At 35.7% G+C, this 21,125-nt stretch overlaps 1 protein-coding gene across 1 annotated transcript in view; it reads left to right on the plus strand.

The window, feature by feature from the left end:
- The first annotated feature begins 14,059 nt into the window (after positions 1–14,059).
- LOC129750709 (cubilin homolog) overlaps positions 14,060–21,125 on the plus strand; it is a 46,772-nt gene continuing 39,706 nt past the window's right edge. Inside the window, exon 1 of the mRNA XM_055745711.1 lies at positions 14,060–14,199. Within this exon, the coding sequence (XP_055601686.1) occupies positions 14,111–14,199 (89 nt within the window). The 5' untranslated portion in view covers positions 14,060–14,110. The remainder of the gene's footprint in view (positions 14,200–21,125) is intronic.

The following is a 21,125-nucleotide window of genomic DNA, read 5'->3' on the forward strand; positions in this document are numbered from 1 at the left end:
TCAGCGAATTTATAAGGGAGAGCGGGGATTTGAGTACGCATATTTTCTAGGTATATGTTGTTCACTTATGTACGCATCATATGCTCCTTTTCTTTGTCTAGTTACAAGCCCCCATCAATTTCATTGCTGGGAAATCTAAAGCTCAAAACAAAAATATGCTCATATGCTTATGGTCTAAGTTTTTCTTGCTCTTTCACATGGAAAAGGAATTTCCATAAATTATTAAGAAGTCACTCAAACGCGACCAATTTGCAAAAAATAGTTTGTGGGAAATCATGGGCCACATAATGTGGGGTATCTTGGGCCACCTATAGTTTGGTGTTTTTATACACGTTCATAACTTAAAATATATTTATCCTCTATCTGTAAAGTTTTCTCATGCCAAATGAAGTGTAATGAAAAATATTCTGTCAATTTTTATCAATGCGATAGAGACGAGTATAAATCCTGTGTAAAGAATTTTGACAAAACGTTCGTGAGCCAGGTTTTTTAAATTATTCGAGCATACACAGCTCTCTTTTTTATTTCCTCACCTGAAATTATTTTCAAATAACAACATTAGATATGAAATAACAGTTTTGGATCAACTCATAAACTTTGCATTTTATTTGATCAATTTGGATACGGTGGCCCACTATACCCCACTATTTTTTAAATAACTTTTTTTCAAGCAGTCAGAACTCGGGAAAATAATTTACTAAAAAAAAGCCTAATGAAACGTTAGAAATGTAGAAAACCTTAACATTTATCTTTTGTAATATAGAAGTTATGGATCAAAGAGAAAAGTGGCTTATGATTCCCCACTCTCCTCTACCTGATAAAAACAAATCTGAATGAACATTTGGAATCAGCGCCCCAAAATAAGTCAAAACTAGCTCTGATAGATACCTTGTAAAAATGTGAATTTTGTTACCTTGTGCTATCATTTGAGCACTTGCGTCTTTCTGATCCTGATCGCTCCAATTGTGTTTATTTAAAATCATTTGTAGACTTTTGTTTTTTCTTCCCTCCACAATTTTTCGGATTTTTTTGTAACAATCGTTTTATTTCAATTGACATATCATAACCACATTTAAAGTATCAAATTATCACATGATAAAACTTTTTTCTCCAGCTGTTGGAACGTGTGGCGGATCGGGTTCGAATAATGTTACCTACTTCCAGAACTCCGGTTACCCAAATCCCTACAACGGAGGAGGGAGGTGAGTGGAGTGTTAGAAACTACAGGATACAGTATGAATGATGAAATTTTATCTTTACTCAGCTGCGGTTACACGGTTGTTCCACCCGATAACACGATCTGCCAGATGCGGGTGGATTTCAGTACATTCACGGTTTCGCAACCGAACGCAGACGGATCGTGCTCCGTTGATAACATTCAAATCACCGGGGGCTCCAAAGTGCCGGTCATCTGCGGCGATAACAACGGGCAACATGTGTACGTTCAGTTTATCGGAACCGCTTCGATATCGGTGAAAGTTTTCATGACCGGGACAACGTCCTATCAGCGTCTGTGGAATCTTCAGCTGACCATGATCTCATGCACCAGTCAATACCAGGCGCCATCTGGATGTCTGCAGTACTTCCAGAGCTCAACGGGTGAAGTGGCAAGCTTCAACTATGGTACTACAGCTAATCCAGCTTTGAATGCCAACGGAATGATAGGAACCAGACAATTGACCAATATGAACTACGGAATTTGTATCGCCCCTGCGACGGGAATGTGTTCGATAACCTACAGTTTGGTAAGCATTTTTCACACACTGATTTTGAGTCATTCAAGCGTAGTGTATCTGTTCCATGTATTTCATTGACGCACTTATCTCGAATACAGCCCACTGGTGATCCCTTTGCGTTTACATTAACTGGCGATGTGACGGCAGTAGCGGCTGCACAGCTGGGTACAGCTGCTGTCGGTGCAAATGGTGGCGGCTGTACTACAGATTTTCTGATCATCTCCAACCCCACGGGTATTGCAGCTGATCGGTTCTGCGGACTTGGATTGGCGACGACAACCAGTAAGAACCCTAACTCATAGCTGAATCAGAAAAGGCGTTTAATCTCTGTCTATCTCTTATCTCATTTGTAGGCGTTGCAACACCGTTTAATTTGTTTTACATTACAAACGCTAACGATTTGGGTGATGTTGCGAATCGAGGTTTTCGGTTACAGTACGCGCAGGTCGCTTGTCCAGTGTCTGTAGGAAAATAAACTTACTTGATTTGATTTAAAAGCTATCTTTTTTTGAAAGAAATTCTACTTTTCTTAATGTATAAAGGTAGTTAGTTCAGTGGATCATCCACATTTTTTCTCCGATAAGCTGAAAGTGTTGCCTAGTTATGAGTCATTCAAACCTAACCTCAAACAACATATTTTTGCTAGTTCCAGAGCTCGTAAGCTGTATAGCCGGTACCGAGCCTTTGAGACAGATGATTTCTGATGGACGACAAAAATTAATAAAAACCCTATTTCAAACAAATTCCAGCGTTTGATTTATATAACTTGTCTGCTCGTGAAAAGGTCTCTAGCATAAAGCACGGATCTGGACGCACTGTTTATTATACCATAGCGCTCCTAGTTGTCGGATCTGAAATGTTTTGACAGTACTTTGATGGGAAACGTTCCCTCTATCAGTACTGAAAATTTCATTACGATTCGTTTTGTTCCAAAAAAGTTACACGTGATGGAAGCCGCGAGACGATAATTAATTTTGGACACCCACGTTAAAAACCCGACGTGGTCAGGTTCAAAAATCGCGAGATCTGTATATTATAGCCGGATATTCCTTCGTAGGTTCCACTTTAATTAAAACACCAATCTTACTCGCTTGCCAGTCTGATCCGAACTGATCATCTCCTTTATTTCTAATCATCTTTTCCTTGTTGCTATTTATATGTTCGTGTACCGTAGGGTATCGATTACTGACACGACAGTCCTTCACCCTTTAAGATTCGATTATAAAAACATACATTTTAAAATAAATATTCAATTCAATTGGCCAACGCCCACTTAGCTTTTAACAATTCAAACATATCAATATAACTGATTAAAACATGCTCTATTCCATTTTACTTCATTTCGGGAAATTCCTTAGAGATCCTTGAACGCCTTCTTCACGTCTCCTTTTTATTCGCACGGATCTTTTGACACCTGTAATTACATGATTAGAATCATTTAATACATTTCCTTTTCCAGAACTCTCAGGATAATCTCCGTCAGGAAATCCAGCGAAATCACGTTCCTCATCATCTTCCCGGAATCTTTTGTTATTCACAACATGTGCTAGGACATTGTTCGCCCGTGATCCTTCAGCTCTCAGTTTCAATTGATTTCTGTGAGCAGATGAAATGTGACCATTGATTGATATTTGAAAAACATTGATTGACAATCTTTTAACGAAAACTGCCTCTAACCAACGAGCAAAATCCTTTCTATAGTTTCGATACCATATTTTATCCCCCATCACCAAGTTATTAAACTTATCGGACTTTTTAACATGTTGATCTCTTGTATATGTTTTGCTGTTTATAATTGGTTGATTGGTAGATAACCTTTGTTTGAAATTGTTCTTAGGATTTATCAAATCCAATATAGTTTTTGGTTTGAATGATAAAACATGTTCGGAAGGAAAGTTTCCACTTTTTGTTAAGCAACCATTTCTATAATTTATCAGAAAAAGGTTAATTTTCTCTTCTATATCCAAACTCTTCATTTGAGGATCAAGGAAGAATTTCTTCAAAACTTCCTTCGCAGTTCGTACAGTCCTTTCTGCCTGTCCATTACTTTCGGGGTGATACGGAGGACTTTTAAGAACCACAACACCTTGCTTTTGCATAAATTCAACGAATTCAGCTGAATTGAAAGGTGGTCCTCCATCGGTTACAAGAACTGCGGGCAAACCAAAACGAGCGAATATATTTATAAACTTTTTTAATACTTTTTTGCAATCTGTCCCAAATCTCATGTATTCCAACTCAATCCATTTTGAGAAACTATCCACAATCAACAAAAATACCTTTTCTCCTAAATGGAAAAAATCCGCGTGAACGCGACTAAAAGGGCGAGTAGTGGGTATCCAAGGTGAAAATACTTTGTTCTTAGAAACAACTTGTGTTCGATTACAAATCTCTCAGTTTTTAACGTAATTTTCGATATCTGTATTAATACCGAACCAAAAAACTACCCTTCTAGCCAACTGCTTTATTTTGACCATTCCAGCATGATTTGAAAGCAACATCTTCAAAATGTTAGGTTGTAAAGTTTTCGGAATAACCACTCTTTTTTGGAATAACAGGCAGCCCGAATGTATTTCCAAGTCATGAGCTTGAGCTTTAACATTCTTAAAAGCGCGGTCAACTCTTTTTGGCCATCCTTGATTTATGAAATCAAAGATTTTAGAAATATAAGGATCTGTTTTTGTTTCCGCGGAAATAAGTTTGAAATCTATTGGCAAATTTTCTGAAAAGTTTAGACTCTTGACAAATTCTTTGTCCAAACTTCGTTGTACTGAACAGGGAAGAGGAAACCGCGAGCAAAAGTCCGCGTTGCCCATTTTATTTGAAGGTCTGTATCTAATCTCAAAATCATATATCAAAAGTTCCATGATATATCTCTGTAAACGGGTTACAAATATAGATTGTTTTTCTTCTTTGCCAAATACTCCAAGTAAAGGCTTATGGTCAGTGTATAAAACAAACTTTTGACCGTATAAATAACGATGGAACTTCTTTACACAAGTCACCACAGCCAATGCTTCCAAATGTAGAATTGGGTACTTTTTTTGTGAATCGTTAAGGCTGAAAGAAGTAAACATAATAGGTTTTTCTTGATCACCTACAGTATGGGCTAAAACACCCCTTAGACCATGATTACAAGCATCTGTCACCACAACCAGAGGCTTTTTTGGATCAAAATATTCCAGAACATTAGATTTAAGAAGGTATGATTTACACTTTTCAAATTGTTCGTTACAATTTTCGTCCCAATTGTATTTGGAATCTTTTTTTAAAAGTTTATAAAAGCAGTTCAATCGAGAAGACAGGTTTGGTATAAATTTACCTGATACAATCTTATTTGGCATTCATCCTTGTTTCTTCCCGACACAATCAAATCATCTAAATAGCATGAAACTCCTTCTAAGCCATGCAAAATTTGGTCCATCACCGATTGGAAAACACTTGCGGATGACGACACTCCCTGTGGTAACCGATGATATTTGTAAAGACCTTTGATTGTGTTAATAATTATAAATTTTTTAGAATATTCAGTTAATTCCAACTGTGTGTAAGCACCTGCTAAATCGAGTGAGCAAAACACTCTTGCTCCGGATAAAGTTGAAAAAATATCCTGAGCAAGTGGAAGAGGATAAGAGTTTGGCACAATAATCTTATTTACCGAAACTTTGCAATCTATAGCAAGCCTCAAATCATTGTTTTTTTTTTGACAATAGCTATCACAGGTGATGCCCACTCACTAGCTTTCACCGGTGTTATTATACCACTTTTTTCAAGGAAATTTAAATGCTCCATAACTTTTTCTTTTAGCCTCAACGGTACTGTATAGTTTTTTTTTAAATATAGGACGATCTTTTTTAAAAACTAAGTCACCTTTGTAACCTTTAATTGGCGTAGAAAAATCCTTATTGAAAATTGTTTTGAATCTGTGTTTCAAATTTACAATAGTTCGTTCATGTTCGTTTTTGGTGCGTTTGAAGTCGAAGCTTGGGGTCGTGTTTTCAGTAGAATCGTCCAAGAACCGAATTGATTGTTGAGACCTTTTTCTTTCAAAACAATTTCTTCTTATATGTCCCTTGACATTACAGAAATTACAAACCACTCCGCCTCTTGATCGATCACGGGAGTACGAACGATCCCTCTGATTGTAGCTGAATCGATTTTGACGATCGCGAGAAGGATGAACCTCTCGTCTACTACCATGTCGACCAATCCGTTCAATGGCGCTTACTCTTTCAGTTGTTTCGATTCTAAAAGAATGTTTTGCCATTTGTTCCCGAGCGATTAATATTCTTTCAATTTCTTCCAAATTAGGATTCTCCAGCTCATAAATGCGCTCTCGAGCTTTCAAATCTGAGGCACCGAGGGCAATACGATCTCGAATTTGATTTACTTTTTCCTCAGAATCAAACCCGCAGCTTTCAGCCAACAATTTGACATCTAAAATAAAATCCTCGACCATCTCGTCCTTGCCTTGCGTTCTTCCGTAAAATTTCTCCTTTCGTTTCATTTTTCCATCAGTTTTGTCGTAACGGGTTTTCAATCGATTAATTACATCAATATATTGTAGCGAGTTTAAATCGACTCCAGGAAAAAGTTTTTTTATTTCGCTAAATACGGTTGCGCCTCCAACCGTGATAAAAAGTGATTTTCGACTGGATTCCGGTACACTGTTATAATTGAACACATATTCCAGGCGTTTCGCATAATCAGCAAAAGATGTACCTGGTACATATGAGGTGGTATGAATAAGAAAATAGCAATTGCTTTGATAGCTTTTACTTTGCTCGAATGTTAGAATGGCAGAATTTAAAAGCATTTGCTCAACTAGATATGAAAAAGCAGAGTAGAACATTTACTTTCATCCAGCTCCGGATAAAAAATATGCTTGCCATTCGAAGTATTTGACTCACAAAACTGCTCGAAAATAGCAAAAGCAATTACTAGCTCTTTATTCATATCAGCCATGGTTCTACAGATCCAATGAAAGTATTCATTGCTTCTTAACTTTTGCTGTCGAGAAAAAAAAATCCTCAGAGAAAACTCAATCAACAAATCCAAACTGTTTATGTCGCGCGACACTATTGAACAGGTTGGTCAGTTTTTTTTTGTTGCACTGTTGAACGCGACAAAATATCGATTTACTGCAAACAATCTTAAATGTTGCGAAGAATGGATGAACTAAATAATAACCGAAGGTAACTCACCTCTCTTATTGCGCTCACGAGATATTCTCGCTTTACAGCTTGAACAAAATTACCGCCGAAAAATGCAATGGTGGCGAAGGAACGCTTTCAATCCCAAGATGTCCTATATGATCGAATGAAACGCGGTTTTGAACAAAATCCGGTTCCACAGCACAGTCTACCTTCTCAATACTTCCTTCAAACCACTATTTAAGCACAAGTTATTTGTTGAATATCTGGCTATACTGTTCTTTGTTCCAACACTAGACAATCAGAAACCCATAATAATGATTTACGGCTCTATACTTAAATCCACACAATACGCATTCAAGCTTTGTGCTACACTGTTTAATAAAATAGGAGGTGTGTACAGGCTCCTTGTCCTCGTCGCCACTATTATAGCCGGATATTCCTTCGTAGGTTCCACTTTATTTAAAACACCAATCGTACTCGCTTGACAGTCTGATCCGAACTGATCATCTCCTTTATTTCTGGTCATCTTCTCCTTGTTACTATTTAAATGTTCGTGTACCGTAGGGTATCGATTACTGACACGACACTGTAAAGATGGTCAAATCGACCGTGTGCAGCATTCTCAAACGTTTCCGTGAGATGCATACTATCGATCGGCAGAGATGTTAAAATCGCGAGTCTACATACTCGCACTTTGCCCTTCTTTGCAGAACGATTTTATTTCGTTAAACTCAAACTGCAATGATGCTATCTAAAGTTCAACTCGGAAAGCATCAGGAAGTAAGCTTCGGGTAAACTCGGCAGGAGTAAACAGCAATCGGGGGAAACATCAGCGAAGCGAACGTACAGTTCTGCGAATTCAAAATTCAAATCGTTTTCGTTCGGCAGCCGAACACATCAATCGGACAACACATGGGGGCGTGGCTAAAAGTGATGGATACAAGGGAACGGGAAACGAGCGAGAGAAGGGTGCGAGGTATGTTAACTCGGTCCGTCGGGCAACGATCGCTCGTGTGCATTCGTGTACGGTAAGCATCGTTCTGTTGTTTCGTTGGTGTGATTTTATTCCTGCGAGGCATGGAAAACATCAATGCAGAACTGTTCTCTTCGTTTTGTGTGCAATTACGTAATGATTGGAACGAAGATAAAATCAATCTGCACACAACAAGTTAAACTCGGAAAAAATCAGCCGAATGATTCTTTCCGAAGCGAGTTTACACACCGCTGTCGATCGGCAGGTTCATACCAAGCGTTATAGTGGACCTAAGGATCGGAAACTGTATTTGAAGGTGTTGAGAACGATCAAGGTAAACCCAGGGCAGTCGGACTATGACATCGCAAAGAAATTCAATGCCGACCGGCCCGGTAGTTATACAACAAGGTTCTAACGAAGAACGACGGATGAATCCTCATGGGTGTCGAAACGTACGTGAAGATGGATTTTGGACGGCTTCCTGGCCAAAATTTTTACAAAGGCACTGGTCTGGGTGATGTCCCCGGCAAATTCAAATACGTTTTTGCCGATAAGTTTGCAAGAAAGTGTTTTATCTGGCTAGGCATTTGCAGCTGCGGACGAAAAACCCGGTTTTTGTGAAAAACAAGACCATGGACTCCAAAATGTACAAGGAAGAGTGCCTGAAAAACGTTTTTTCCGAACATTAGATCTCACAAAGGACCAGTAAAGTTTTCGCCAGATTTGGCAAGCTGCCACTACAGCAAAGAAGTACTACAGTGGTATCGGGATAACGGGTGGATTTTGTCGAAAAGGACATCAACCCACCCAACTGTCCTCAATTCCGCCCTATCGAAAAATTTTGGGCAATTGTCAAGCAGAAGATGAAGAAGAATGGTAGGACGGCTCGGGATGCAACAGAGATTAAGAGATTGTGGAACAAAATGGCCGCTGAGGTCAGCGAATAGGGTGTCCAAAGTATGATGAGTGGTACTCGACGAAAAGTTCGAAATTTCATCAAAACAACATCGGAATATTTTTTTTATTATTTTTCCTTTAAAGTGCAATAAAAACCCTACATTTTGAGTACAACACATTTTTATTTCGTTCACATAGCACCATTTTTAATGCGTCCAAATTTAACGTGATCCATGCTTTAGTAAAGAATATCATTGCTGGTCGTTTTGTACAAAATATGATGATTTGCCTAGACTCTGCTCCTTTAGAAAAAAAATGCAATTTTAAAAACATAAACTTCGGTTTTCGATTTCAGTTACTTTTAAAAGAGAAGTATTGGACCAAAAAGGAACATAAATTAAAGGAGGAGGATGCAGCTACCTAAAATACAGATTAGACGAAGTATAAGTTGAAAAAACTGACCAATATCATGGCTGAAAAAAGTGTGCGCAGGGCATTAGGTGATATGAAGAATAGAGTAAATTTTTTTTTTCTTACAAAAGAAGATAAATAATTTTTTTCATGAATTGTTATAAAATTACCGTCATTTCCTTGGTAGAAAGTATTTCGATCAAACGAATGATTTTTGAGATACTTGATTTGTAACTGTCCCATTTCTAAAAGAACTAAGCTTTAATTTGCATTCCAAATATATTTTTTCGTATAAAAATGAATAAATTTTGCAATAAATTATCCAAAAAACCCAAGAATTTATTCACTGTTTATTCGACAGCAAAACTAAAAAATACAACGAAAAGCCATCACAATTCAGAGCCGTATTTGAATAAGAACAGCGGGGAACACGCTCTCTACATTGAGGGGTTTTCAATTTCAATGTTCATTTTAATTCCAAAAATGCATAAGGCTGAAATAAATATGAAACTCATCTTTAGTCAACCCCCCCCCCCCTCACTTTTCCCGAAAATGCGGAAGGGGGGAATAAATAAAGTTTAAGGTATTTTATTGCAAAAAAATTCTTTGAAATTTCAAACATTTTGAAGAGCGAAAGTGAAAATCTCAAATATGGGAACTGTATCACCTTTTGCATTTGGGATTTTTCTAATCTTCGATCTAAAACAACTTTTTTTATTTCAATGTTAGGCATACTATAGATTGTATACAAGACTGTTGCAATCCAATTTGTTCCAATTTATTCAAAATTTGGATCATTTTTTATTATCCTCCCCTTGTGATGTTTTAACTCCAAGTGACAGAAGAAGGATTTCAAATTTCTGCTAGCCTTATTGATGAATATCGGTTCAGTAGCTCTGCAGCTGGAGCCAACACTGTAAACCATTTTTTGCTCATTGACTTTTTCACCAAGAATCACTGAATTACTGTTGAATCCTAGTTATGTATGTATGTATGTATGGTTCCCCCATCGGTAGCAAGGTCCTGCCTATGTCTGTGTGGCTTGGCATTCGAATTAAATTCTAGGGCTTCCACGGCCGATGGTTCGTCGAAGGAAGGCATCCAACTCTCAAAAACATACAATGGTTGGCGACCCACTCCGCTTGCAATAGTTTCTTCAGGTTATCCCCAGATTTATTCCCTCTAAAATATCCCTACCCCAAACGAGAGTATATGGCCGTAAGGAAAATTACTCAAATGATCTGAATAATACGATTATATGTATGAATTAAAAAAATAGTTATAAATAATGTTTTGTTTTAAAAGGATACGTATCTGTAAGGATAAACGTTAATATGCATATATAATTAAACCAGCATGGGGACGTTTTGTCCTTTTTCATCCCAGCTTACGGTAATGGATTCATTCGACTAGCGATATGTATTGTCAATTGCATGAATTTTTAAACTATTGAGAGAATCTGTCTTGACAGATAACAATTCCGCACTCACTTACACCATCACATTCTTTATATAAACTATCATGTGCTAAAAGTTGAAAAGGTACTATACGAAAAAAGGACCAACATCAGAGTTCAGTTTCTTCAAATTATTTCTACCAAAAAATCAACTTTCATACGCACCGTTGTCGTCTTTAACAAACTGCGCAGATTGCATCTATTTAGACTCCCGTGCAAACAATTTGCGCGCAGTAAGACCTAAACATAGACAATGACACATATCGATATTCTTTACATCTTTGGATAAAATTGAATTAAAAACAATTGCGACTGGTGTGTCAGTAAAAATTGTCAGTGAATCCATAATTTTTGGCTAATTTTTCAGTGATTCGAAAAACGCCCGAATAATGCATGATTTATTTGTTCCACTTACATTTTTGTACCCGAATGTACAGGATGCATTCTGTTTTCTGTTCGTTTCTTTTCATTTGTTGATCGGTCAATTTTCGTTATCAAACTCCTTGGTTCGCATTTCATAATAATTTTCGCCAAAACAATAACGATTATGCCGTTTGGAAATGTGATTCGAAAATCAGAAGCGAGCAACGGCTGATTTGAAAAACTGACACGGGTTGTCTATGTGTGCGTCAGTGCGAAAATATTTCTGCGTGGAAATTATTTGCACAGGAGTCTAAATAGGTGCAATTTCCGCAATATTAAACAAACTTTCTTTTCGACATTGTTCATATCAGATATCAATACAGTGTTCTCTTCCTTCCATTTAATAATAAATAACAATAAAATGAAAAAATATAATCAGAAATATTCATTTAAAAATGCTGCAAAGTATGGAAAAATCAAACGAAGAATTACGCATGCGATTTGAATCAAAATCTTCAACTGTTAATTTTCTTTAAAACTGAAAAGCATATTTTATATAGATTTTTAAATGATACATACAAACAAAATTTAATTTTCAAAACATTTAAAATTGTTATTTTACTTCGTCATATGGTTTGACCATGTGGAGCCCAAATTCTCCCTTTTTTTTTTCAAAATAATGCTCAAGCGTACTCTCTCGCCTTTCACTATCGCTTTCAAATCAACCATACAACTCTTGCAAATGCAAGACTTGTTCATCACCCTGTGGTAGCCCAACCACCTTCTTACACACATACCTAAGTACTGAAAATGAATATTTTACATTAAGCACGAAACCCACTGTTGAATCCTAGTTATACGTAAAAATGCTGTAAAAGTCATATTTTTGTTTTGCAGTCGATTCTTGTAAATCGAAGATACTCGAACGTAAAAAAAAATTGAAGATTTTGATGCGAAATCTACCGTAAATCATCCTTTGGACATAAAATAAGTATCATGGAACGGACTCACCATCCTCAGATCTGAGCAGGTTTCATCTCTGTAATAATGTTGACGAAAAAAATTCTGTGTGTTTGAGAAAAAGAATTCTGAATTTCTGTGATTTTACCGAAAAATTCTGTAATGGTTTTCTGTGATGCTTTTTCCTCTATTTTCATAGAAAAATTCATGATTAATTGGGTTTTTTTACATTTAAGTTTGGCAAAATCAATTAAAATTACATATCCCATCATACTTTTTTAATTTAAGGTAAAAAAAATCTAAATTTTGTATTGGCTAATAAATAATAATTTTGGAAATCGAATGGGATTCGTGATTTGGTTGAAGTAACTTGTTATGTGGAAAATTCTAGGCTTTAATTGACTAGTCTCTAGATTACCGTACAATTTGGGCATAATTGGTAAGCGAATGCCGACTGCTGGTTGTTCGTTTGGCATGAGGAGCGGTAGGAATATCAATCATTTATTTCTTTTTTCACCTGCATAGTTACATTTTGAAGATGGAATGTTTTGCTCTTATGTTTTTGTATTTCCCTAGACTAAATTGATTCAAGCCTCCCAAATATTAATGGAGTAACTAATATACGTTCAAGAAAAAAAAAATAGATTAGCGTATTGCGTCTTAGGAATCAATAAATGTTGATACTTTTTGGAATTTTAAGAATTTCATACTTATTATACTGTCTTTTTTACTGTTTTGATTTAGCATTTCGTGCAATATTTAATCCATTTTATCTCGCGAGCATGATTGATCTTTTTTTTTATCTTATTTTTTATCTATGTTAATTCTTTGTAAGTATTTTTTAGAAACTGGAAAAAGGTCGTGAAACGGTATTGAGCATTCAACTTAAGGTAAGATTTGGGTTCAATGGAATGGTAAGATTTTGAGTATGGTGTTGTATGGTAAGATTGATTTGCTATATTTCCATTTTAAATGATTTATTTAATATATAAATATAAGAATGACCAATCAGGTGCCAGCTGGGCAGGTATCTACACGTATGCGGAATATCTGTCGAAGATTCATTGCATGTTAAATGTGATGAATTTTAAAACAGCTGTGTAGGTGATTGACTCATTCACTCATATAAAACTATCACATACACGTTAAACATCCACGCCACAACAGTTCATACGAAGCCATGGTGTCGGGTATGCGGTAATTTGCATTACAGATTCGCCGAAATATTAATCTAAAGGATGCAATTTAGCGCATGCGTTGGTAAACTGCGGTGAATCCGTGCACCCATGGTGGATTATAAAAAAAAAAAATAAATAATAATTTTGGAAATCGATTCAATATTCAAAAATTCTGTGAAATCTGTGAATTTTTCAAAATTCTGTGTCACTGACACAGATTCTGTGATGAAAATTTACTCAAAATTCTGTGAAATTACAGGTTTTTCTGTGATTTCGGCAACCTTGCTCTGTACAGCACATAAGAAAAACGTTGCGTGATTTATTTATTACGCCGAAGGAAACTGCAACTTTCGATCCCGATCGCTCGATCACACTTAACGATTAGTGACACTTCCGGCAATTAATTTTTTTAATAGTAGGACATTTAAAATCAATTTTACCACTTAAATATTTAAAAAACCTAATTTTGAGCGTCGGATAGAAAAAAAAAAATGCGTCCTTTGCCAACAAACCATGGCCTACTTCTCTTCTTGTTTAGGAGATGTTCTAAGAAGACTAATTCGCTCACAAAATTTAGCTAACTATTAAACCAATGACAAGCCAATAAACGTGAAGTTGTGTAGCCTAATTTATAACGGATTTTTGTTTGTCTATGGATTAAAGAAAGAATTGTTGGAGTAACCATTTTATTAAACAAACTTTATCCTTTCAAATTTCTAGGACATAATTCCGCTTTCCCTGGATGAAACCTGGATCCAGCACTGCGTACTTATCAGTTCTCGAAAATACTCCCAGTTTCGTTTACAAGCTTTTGTTCGAAAATGAACCATAAACTAAGCTTGACGCCCCCAAAATTCGGCAAATATAAAAACGGGACTGGAGCTTATATTCCAGTCAGTTATTGGTCAAAAATCGTGGTACGCGGAAAAACGGAAACGACTCGGGAAAATTAGTGATTGTGCTGTGCAAGAAATGAAGTGATGTACTCAGGCAAAATGTTTGCAGCTTACATCAATTTGTGTGTTGCAATACTCTGGACTGTTCAAGTGAATTGTTACTATGAAAATCAGTAAGTGTCAGCTTAAATTGGGACTTAGAAATTTTGACACTTATTGTTGGAAAATAGTTTTTGAATTTGAATCAAGTGTAACCGATTGTACTGTAGTAATCAAGAGTTTCTACCGAAGTTGAAAAACGTGCTGAAGTGAAGTTTCTGATCTGAGTTCTGGAAAAATTCAGATTTACGAGAACTCGGAGGCAACTTTAAAAAAAAATCATTCCAAAATCATCTGGAATATCGAATATTTTGGAGATTTCAGGAGATTGTACACAGCTTCAATTTGTACTCAGAAATTGGTTTATATTTCTTGATAACAACGGAGCATAACTATTTGCATGTTCATCATAATATAGATATTGTTTCTACTATAGGGATATTATTAAGTGCAGGATGTATGTACATAAGTAGACTCAGTATTCGATTACTAGAAGAAAAATACCGATTATTCACGTGAAAGTGTGCACCTAAAAAGTGGGCGTCACTTCTAGCTCCAAAAAAGCTAAAACATCGACGCCTCTTTTTTATACAATGATATCATATGTAGATTTTACATTAAGAAAAAATCCTGCGAATCTGATAGTGTGTTCTTACTACTTTTTTTATCTCGTGTCAAAATATTGAATCAGTATTTTTGATTGGAATATGAAAAGTTTTTGGAAGAAAATTGAAGCAGAAATGAGAGTGAAGTGCTTGTATCATTCGGTAAAAGAGTTATAGGTACAGATCATTTTGTGAACCCTGGCAAGGCAAACCGACCAACATGAATTTTGAATCGCTGTAAAAAATAGTACCGTAAAACGGGGTAACTTTGATCGGCGGGGTAAATTTGACCAACAATAAAATTCTCCACATTATGTATGTATGTATGTTGGTTATCCAAATGGGTACACGGATTCACCGCAGTTTCTGCCTAAGTATGTGCTCACATGCATTCTTTAGATTATCAAGCTCGACAAATCTCCAATGCAGCGCGCCACCATACCCGGACCCCATGGCTTCGTATGAACTGTTATGGAGTGAATGTATTGTGTTGATGTAGGTTTATTTTGGAAGAACGAGTCAACCAGGTGGGCTAGTTTATTTACAGGTATTCCGGCATCCGTGTATATACCTGGCCAGCTTGCAACTGATTGAACATTCTTATTATATAAGGTACACCGGGGTAAGTGTGGACGGGTTTTCGTATAGTTCCACTTCCACAAATCATTAAAAAATCAGCAGTGGAGCAATTTTGAAAAATTGACGTTCAATGTGATGCAGAACATGTTGTTACAAAAGCTGAAGAGATGAGCTCGATAGAAGCAAAGCGAAAAAAGTTATCACGTAAATCGTTATGGACGGCTGGTGTCTTCACTTACCCCGCTTTATGGGGTAAGTGTGGACGGTAGATTTTCCCTTTGATTGCTCAGGAAATTTTCAAAAAAATTGTGTTTTCTTGGTAGAATACGTTACTTTATTGCTCGAACCGTCCAAAATTTTGAAAAAAGTTCATGATACTATTATTATAGTGTGTAATTTATGTTACAACACACGAGATCCGATTTTATCAAAAACACAGAACAAATAAGTACTTTACTCAAATTTTCATGATCCGAATGCTAAATATAGCTAAATAATACAACTCATAAAGGATGAAGGACAGAAAATTGAAAAAATGTAAACATCAAGTCTTTTTAAAGCCGTCCACACTTACCCCAAGTAGGGGTTGGAGACAAAATTTTAGTTTTTTGTAAATAAACTCTTTTTTCTTAATTTTTAACCGCCGTTTCTTTTCCTAACTGGTTGTTTGGAATGTAAGGATTGTTTCAATGTAGAGTTTTTCATCGAGAGCCAGCTAGTTTAGGAGAAATTTGCAATTGAAAAAGATGCACATCAACTCGACATCGTAGTTGAAAATAGAAAATTCCGAAAAAGTCGCTGTAAACATCCGTTATTGTCTGAATCGTATCTTTTTCACAGTTATTGGATAGATTACAAGTAAATTGAACATTCTGCATCAAAAGTTTGAAAAAATAGTGCACAGTATTGTTTTTATAGCCATCGTCCACACTTACCCCGCGTCCACACTTACCCCGGTGTACCTTAGTCAATTATATGAGAAAACACATCTTACCTGTCGGCCACTCATGGGATTCGAACCCAAAAGTTTTTCTTGCCGCTACCGGGAATCGAACCCAGTACGCCTGGCATACCAAAACCAGACTCGCGCCAGCCTATCCACTAGACCACATCGGCGCTACAATAAAATTCTCCACATTATCATCAATAACTCGGTCTATAGTTAGAATTTTTGAAAACTGTTTTCTACGTTTGAAATCCTTTTAATTGAGTATCAAATAGGCAAAATTTGGTTTGTATTTGAAATTTTTTTCTGCAAATGAAAATCTAATTTCCAAATCTTTAAATTTCTATTTTTTTCAAAGGCTCGCAAACAAACAGCTCTTCTGATGATACCAAAAAGCATTTAGAAGCAAACGGGTTGTTTAATGTGAAAGAAAAACTTTTTTTCTTCGTATATGAGTAATTATAGTGCTATGTTTATAGTCATTCTATGATAAATTTTTGATATTAAAAAAATTAGGTCATTTTCCAAGAGTTAGCCCGTATTGGACAAATGGATAGGAACCTAATAAAATCGTTTACTTTGAAGGAAAAATGAAAATGGAAATAGCGGGAGGGCCTCGGGGAATGTGTGAAGGTAGAATTTTATTTGTATTTTGAAGCTCAAACTATTTAGCAATTATTATAATTTTTGCCCCTAAATGTAGGCAGCATCATGATTCTTTTTTCGATTATAAATATTTTTAAAATAAAACGTAAGAAATCAATGTTAAATTGATTAAACAAGCATATGTAAATATTATGAAGGTGTTTTGTATCCTCCAGAAAAGAGACTGATCAATGTCACCAAAGCAACCAATTCTGAACAGAGACGAAAACGATTTTTAAATCAAATTTAAAGTATTCTAATAAACTTCTGTATCCATGTTTTACGTTCAGAGGAGTCCAGTGCTGGTTTTAAAAATATAAAACATGCCACATTTCCCTTAACAGATAAAATAATCGAAATATATTGAAAAAAGTGATCAATATTACCCCGGATTACGGTATCCACGAATAACAATACTGGTTGTGCATGACGGGTGATGACGTTGACAGGAAAGTTGGTAGTTTTTTCACTGATTTGCGAAAACATGCGTTTTACATTTTACCAACAGAACGGGTACTTGCGACAAACAGAATGATGAAAAGACTGAGTCGATTTGGGGTCATTTTTTAATTTCTTAAACCCTGGGGTCTAAAAAGCTTCGTTTTGGTTCAAAACTCATCCACCATTTTTTGCACAATTTTTAAGTAGCATTTACATTAGTAAATTTGAACTTTCAGGTTTATATGGGAAAATTGAATATTTTGTTCTGAAAAATCAACATCATTTTTGTTTCTTTTGTGGAACCAAGCCTGCTATTGGTTTTTGTGCCAATTTATAAAGTCTCAAGGAAATTTTCCACTGAACGGATAAATCCGGGAAACTAGCATCCTTAATCTACCACTTCATGGTACTTGACCAGTGCTGAACAAACATTTGATATGTTAAGAAATGCTACTAAATAAAATTCTACCAGGTCATTTTCACCATCTTTCATTTCTTCTAACTTTCTATCCGTCTAAATATAAAAATGTCATAGTCTAAAGATGTTCTTACTGAAAAGGACATCTCATCTCTCCGATAAGGTCAATAAATTAGGAAACAAACATAAGTTACGGAGATTAATCAATTCATAATATTTTGAGCTAGCTTTGGGATTACACATTGATTTCACTAGTTTACCAAATTTAAAAAAAAAATCGTGAACTTGATTGACTGACAAATATTTTTAATGTAAAATCGGGCGCAGAATCCGAAAATGAAATTCAAAAAAATCTCAGTAGAACCGTTTTTGAGTTATGCTCCAAATATGAAATTTCGGAAAAAATAAAAAAAGTTCTTGTACTTAGATTAATATACATATCTCGGACGGCATAACAGTAATTTGAAATCCCTCTTTCGCATATTGAAAGTAAATAAATTTTCTATTGATCATCTGAACACTGTTTTTGCATATGATCAACACCATTGTTGAAATAAGTGACTTTATGATAGAAAAAAAATATAAAAAAACGCATTTTTTTTAGAGAAAATTTTGTTTCAGCGAAAGTTTTAGACTCGATTGCAACATTTAAAAAATCTGATTTTCTTTTGCGCTTAAATGCCAATTTAAAACAAAGATTTCAAGTGGTTTTTTATCAAAATCGGTTGATAAATAGTCACAGTCTTCGGATAAAATATTTGTCTCAACTTAGGCTTTAAGAAAATCAACCATCAAAAACAATCGGCTAGTGATGAAAAAAGTTATTGATGAAAAACCAGTATTTTCGTTCCTCCAGGGCAAAATACCTTAAAATTTAATTCACGTTTGAGACTCAAGAAACCCCCCCTATGGTCAGATCTTCCTGAAATTTGGCATGTGACCTTTTGGTAAGCTAATAAATAATTTTCACTTGGAGCGAGTGAGATTTATCATGTTTCATTCTTCCTATACTATGATAAGTGTACTGCGGTTCGTTGAATTATTAAAAACTACAAAACATACTGTTATGGTAAAGTAGCCATAACTTCTTCAATTTTTAACCGATTTTGATAAATAACCGCTTGAAATCTTTGTTTTAAATTGACATTCAAGCGCAGAAGATTTTTTAAATGTTATCATCGGGTCTAAAACTTTCGCTAAAGCAAAATTTCTATTATTAAGTCACTTATATCAACAATACTGTTGATCATACGCAAAAACAGTGTTCAGATGATCGATAGAAAATTTATTCACCTTCAATATACAAAAGAGGGATTTCAAATTACTGTTATGCCGTCCGAGATATTTTAATCTAAGTACAAGAACTTTTTTTTATTTATTCAAAATTTCATATTTGGATTAAAATTTAAAAACGGTTCTACTGAGATTTTTTTGAATTTCATTTTCGGATTCAGCGCCAGATTTTACATTAAAAATGACTTTCAGTTTACTAAGCTAAAAAATGCTGTAAACTAGTGTTTCAGACGCAAGTTCACACACGGGAGTTTTGTTGGACTGCCAACCGCCCAAGAAACCAAAAGTCACATATATACTTGAATAAAAGCTTTGAAAGTTACACATTGGCTGACAAAGAGAATCAACTGTCCAATTTCCTTGAGTTAACTTTATGTGATCTTTAATGAACTTGAAAATTGCAAAAGTGTTTAATATGTACGTTGTATGTAACTTATTATGCTCAATTCCCATAAGTGAACTATATGTACTCATTGATGAACTTGGGAGTTGCAATAGTGATTTTTATTGTAGTTTGTTGGGGACAGTCACATAAAGGGAGGGTACGCACTTAATCTTTTCTCTTGTGGTCGGAACGATGTCGTCCTGTATTTTCAACAACTGAAATAACAGTACGATTACAGGACAGACAAATAGATCAGTAAAACAACTGTCAAATTCACCTGTAGGCTCAAAACAATGTTTTCCTGTAATCTGCAGGGCGTTTTGTCACTTTTATGTGAGCCCGAAACGGGTTCTCTTGTGATTTGTAGTGAATTATGCTATCCTTTTCCCTGGTTCTTTTTTTTTATCAATCCCAATACACAATGAAACACAATTGTTTTCTAAACAATTCCAACATATTTCATGTTTTTTTTCACTTTTTGCAAATTTTACCACTTTTAATTTAAAAAGTTTTTAGTCGAAAAATTAAAGTCGAATGCAATTGCTCTAATAATAAAAAATAATTTATTAATTTTATTACAATTCGTTGGGTGGAAGTGAAACTTATCCGCCTTGCCAATCATGGCATTGAAATCCTTGCGCTCCGGATCCATGTCAGCTAAATAAGTAGATTTTTTTCTCCAAACTAAATCAAAGCTTCGAAACCGGGGCGAAATAATCTTTCACCCGAAACTCCCAGTCTTTGAGGTTCTCCACATATTCACACTTGTCTTGGTGCAAAATTCACCGGAACCTAGTCCCGTTCGCACATAATGTTGTATCGTTTTCCGCTGGCGCTCAACTTAAATTTCAATATTTAGCTAAGTGAACAAAATAATCTGCGCGACTACCAACAACCGAAAACTACAACGGGCGGTAATTGCAAAAAAAATTACTGGCTGAAATGTTTGGCGGTTAAAATATGCACTGGAAAAAAAAGAAAAACAATCCTTTTGCTTTCTAAAAAGAGAAAGAAAATTTGACAAGGAATATGTCTACCGTGATACAGAGGAACATTGTCCTGAGATTCACGGAAAAGGTTCATGGTCCTGTGCACTTGTAGAAATGTCATCCTAAATTTCAGGAAAAATGATGTTTCACGAGATTCGGGTGGTGTTTCGTTCGAATTTTGTGTAAATTGAAAAATTTCCCTGTGGATCGAACAATCACTATCACGAGCGGAATATTTGCAATCTAAGTGTGTGTATAAAAGTGCTTAAAACAAGATTTACAAAGTCACAAAAAGTGCATTGAAGTTCTTTCTTCCTGGCTGGCTGGCTGTCTGGTTTGGCGGGTGTGCCAACACCACTTCGAGTTTTAGTTTCAGTTAGAACAACATCTAGGCGTGGTCTAGTAGTCGATTCTCATCACGAAGGTCGGGGTTCAATCCCCAAGCCGGGCAAGTTTTTTTCAATAAGCAATAAGCGATATATGTAGGAAATGTAGGAGAGAAGCAATTGAGCAGAAAATTGAACAAATTTCGGCAAACTTCGGAATCCAGCGCGGACATCAAGGCGGTGCCATGTAGAGAGAATGTTTCGCTCATTTTACGATTTTTGGAGGCTGCATTGAAAGGCCGCTGGAAGCTGAATAGAAGGTCATTAAGACTTGTTGTGGAACTTGAAAGTATCAGTGATGGGGCTTGAAATT

The sequence above is a fragment of the Uranotaenia lowii genome, chromosome 3 (assembly GCF_029784155.1).
Source record: "Uranotaenia lowii strain MFRU-FL chromosome 3, ASM2978415v1, whole genome shotgun sequence".
Classification (NCBI taxonomy): domain Eukaryota; kingdom Metazoa; phylum Arthropoda; class Insecta; order Diptera; family Culicidae; genus Uranotaenia; species Uranotaenia lowii.